Genomic DNA, 1127 nt, shown 5'->3' on the forward strand with positions numbered 1-1127 from the left:
GCATCTCGGTCTTGCGTGCCTGCTTTCCAGCATGCCTGCTAGCATGCCACTGCCTGCAGTGCTGCTGCCCCCTGTACTGCGCCAGACTGAGCCACGGTGTTTGCCCTGCCCCTCGTGTGCAGATCGGCGTGGAAACACCTGCCAATGGCTGTTCTTTGCTGACCACACAGTGGCCCAGGAGCAGCAGCAGCAGCAGGAGCAGCAGCAACAGCGGTACCCAGCGCTGCCATTAGTGCCGGTTGCAGGCCACGCAGGCTGCATGCAGCCTCCACACTCCGCCCCACCAGCCCCGGCACCAGCCCCAGCAAGTCCAGCCACATCTGCTGTGGCCGAGGATACAGATGAGGAGGCGACGACGGCGGCGGCAGCGCTGGTGCGCGCAGCCTTTGCTGCTGTCCTGGCCGGCGAGGCTGGCCCGCTGCAAGCAGGGCCAACGGAGGCGGCTGGTGGTCCTCAGCAGGCACCGCAGCAACAGCAGTGGCAGCAGCAGCAGCAGCAGCAGCAGCAGCAGCAGGAGGCGACGAGCCTGCCAGGCTTGCCGCAGCACCCTCCCTGGCTGCTGGCGGTGCAGCTGGTGGCGCGGCCTGCTGAGGTGGACTGGCTGGACCCTGCGAGCGATCCAGGCAGCATCTTCACGCTCAGGTGAGCGGATGGGATGGCATGGCGTACCTGCAATCCACGCTGTCAGTGCCATGTGCTGTGCAGCGACCCTGCATCGCCGCTCACCCTCATGAATTTGCTTCCGGACCTGCAGCAATGTGTGGCTGGACAGGGCAAATGCCGAAGTGCGGTTGTGGAACGCTGGCGGCGACGAGTGCTGCGCCATTCAGCGCCACAAGCCCGGCGCGACGCTGGCGGCCAGCCGCGGCAGGGCACGCGGCGGCGGCGGCGGCAGCGGCAGCTGCGCTGCGACAGAGGCTGCGACGGCGGGTGTGGCGGCGTGGGCGGCAGCCAATCCGCAGGTGGTAGCACAGCTGCGCCAGCGAATTGCAGCGGTGATTAGGGACAACTAGGTGCGGCTCGTGAACCATGTGCAACACAGGCATACCTGTTTGTAACCGAGGTGAGACGTAGGTGAGAGCAGAAAAACGGCGGTGGCGCCTCGGTGCCATTCAAGGCCGCCGTGG

At 66.6% G+C, this 1127-nt stretch overlaps 1 protein-coding gene across 1 annotated transcript in view; it reads left to right on the forward strand.

Moving 5' to 3' along the window:
- Window positions 1-122: 122 nt before the first annotated feature.
- CHLNCDRAFT_59486 (hypothetical protein) overlaps window positions 123-1127 on the forward strand; it is a gene marked incomplete at its 3' end in the record, with an annotated part of 7414 nt that continues 6409 nt past the window's right edge. The window contains exons 1-2 of the mRNA XM_005842667.1: window positions 123-642; window positions 755-962. Of these exons, the coding sequence (XP_005842725.1) occupies window positions 260-642; window positions 755-962 (591 nt within the window). The 5' untranslated portion in view covers window positions 123-259. The remainder of the gene's footprint in view (window positions 643-754; window positions 963-1127) is intronic.

The sequence above is a fragment of the Chlorella variabilis genome (genome assembly GCF_000147415.1).
Source record: "Chlorella variabilis unplaced genomic scaffold CHLNCscaffold_117, whole genome shotgun sequence".
In the NCBI taxonomy this organism is placed as follows: domain Eukaryota; kingdom Viridiplantae; phylum Chlorophyta; class Trebouxiophyceae; order Chlorellales; family Chlorellaceae; genus Chlorella; species Chlorella variabilis.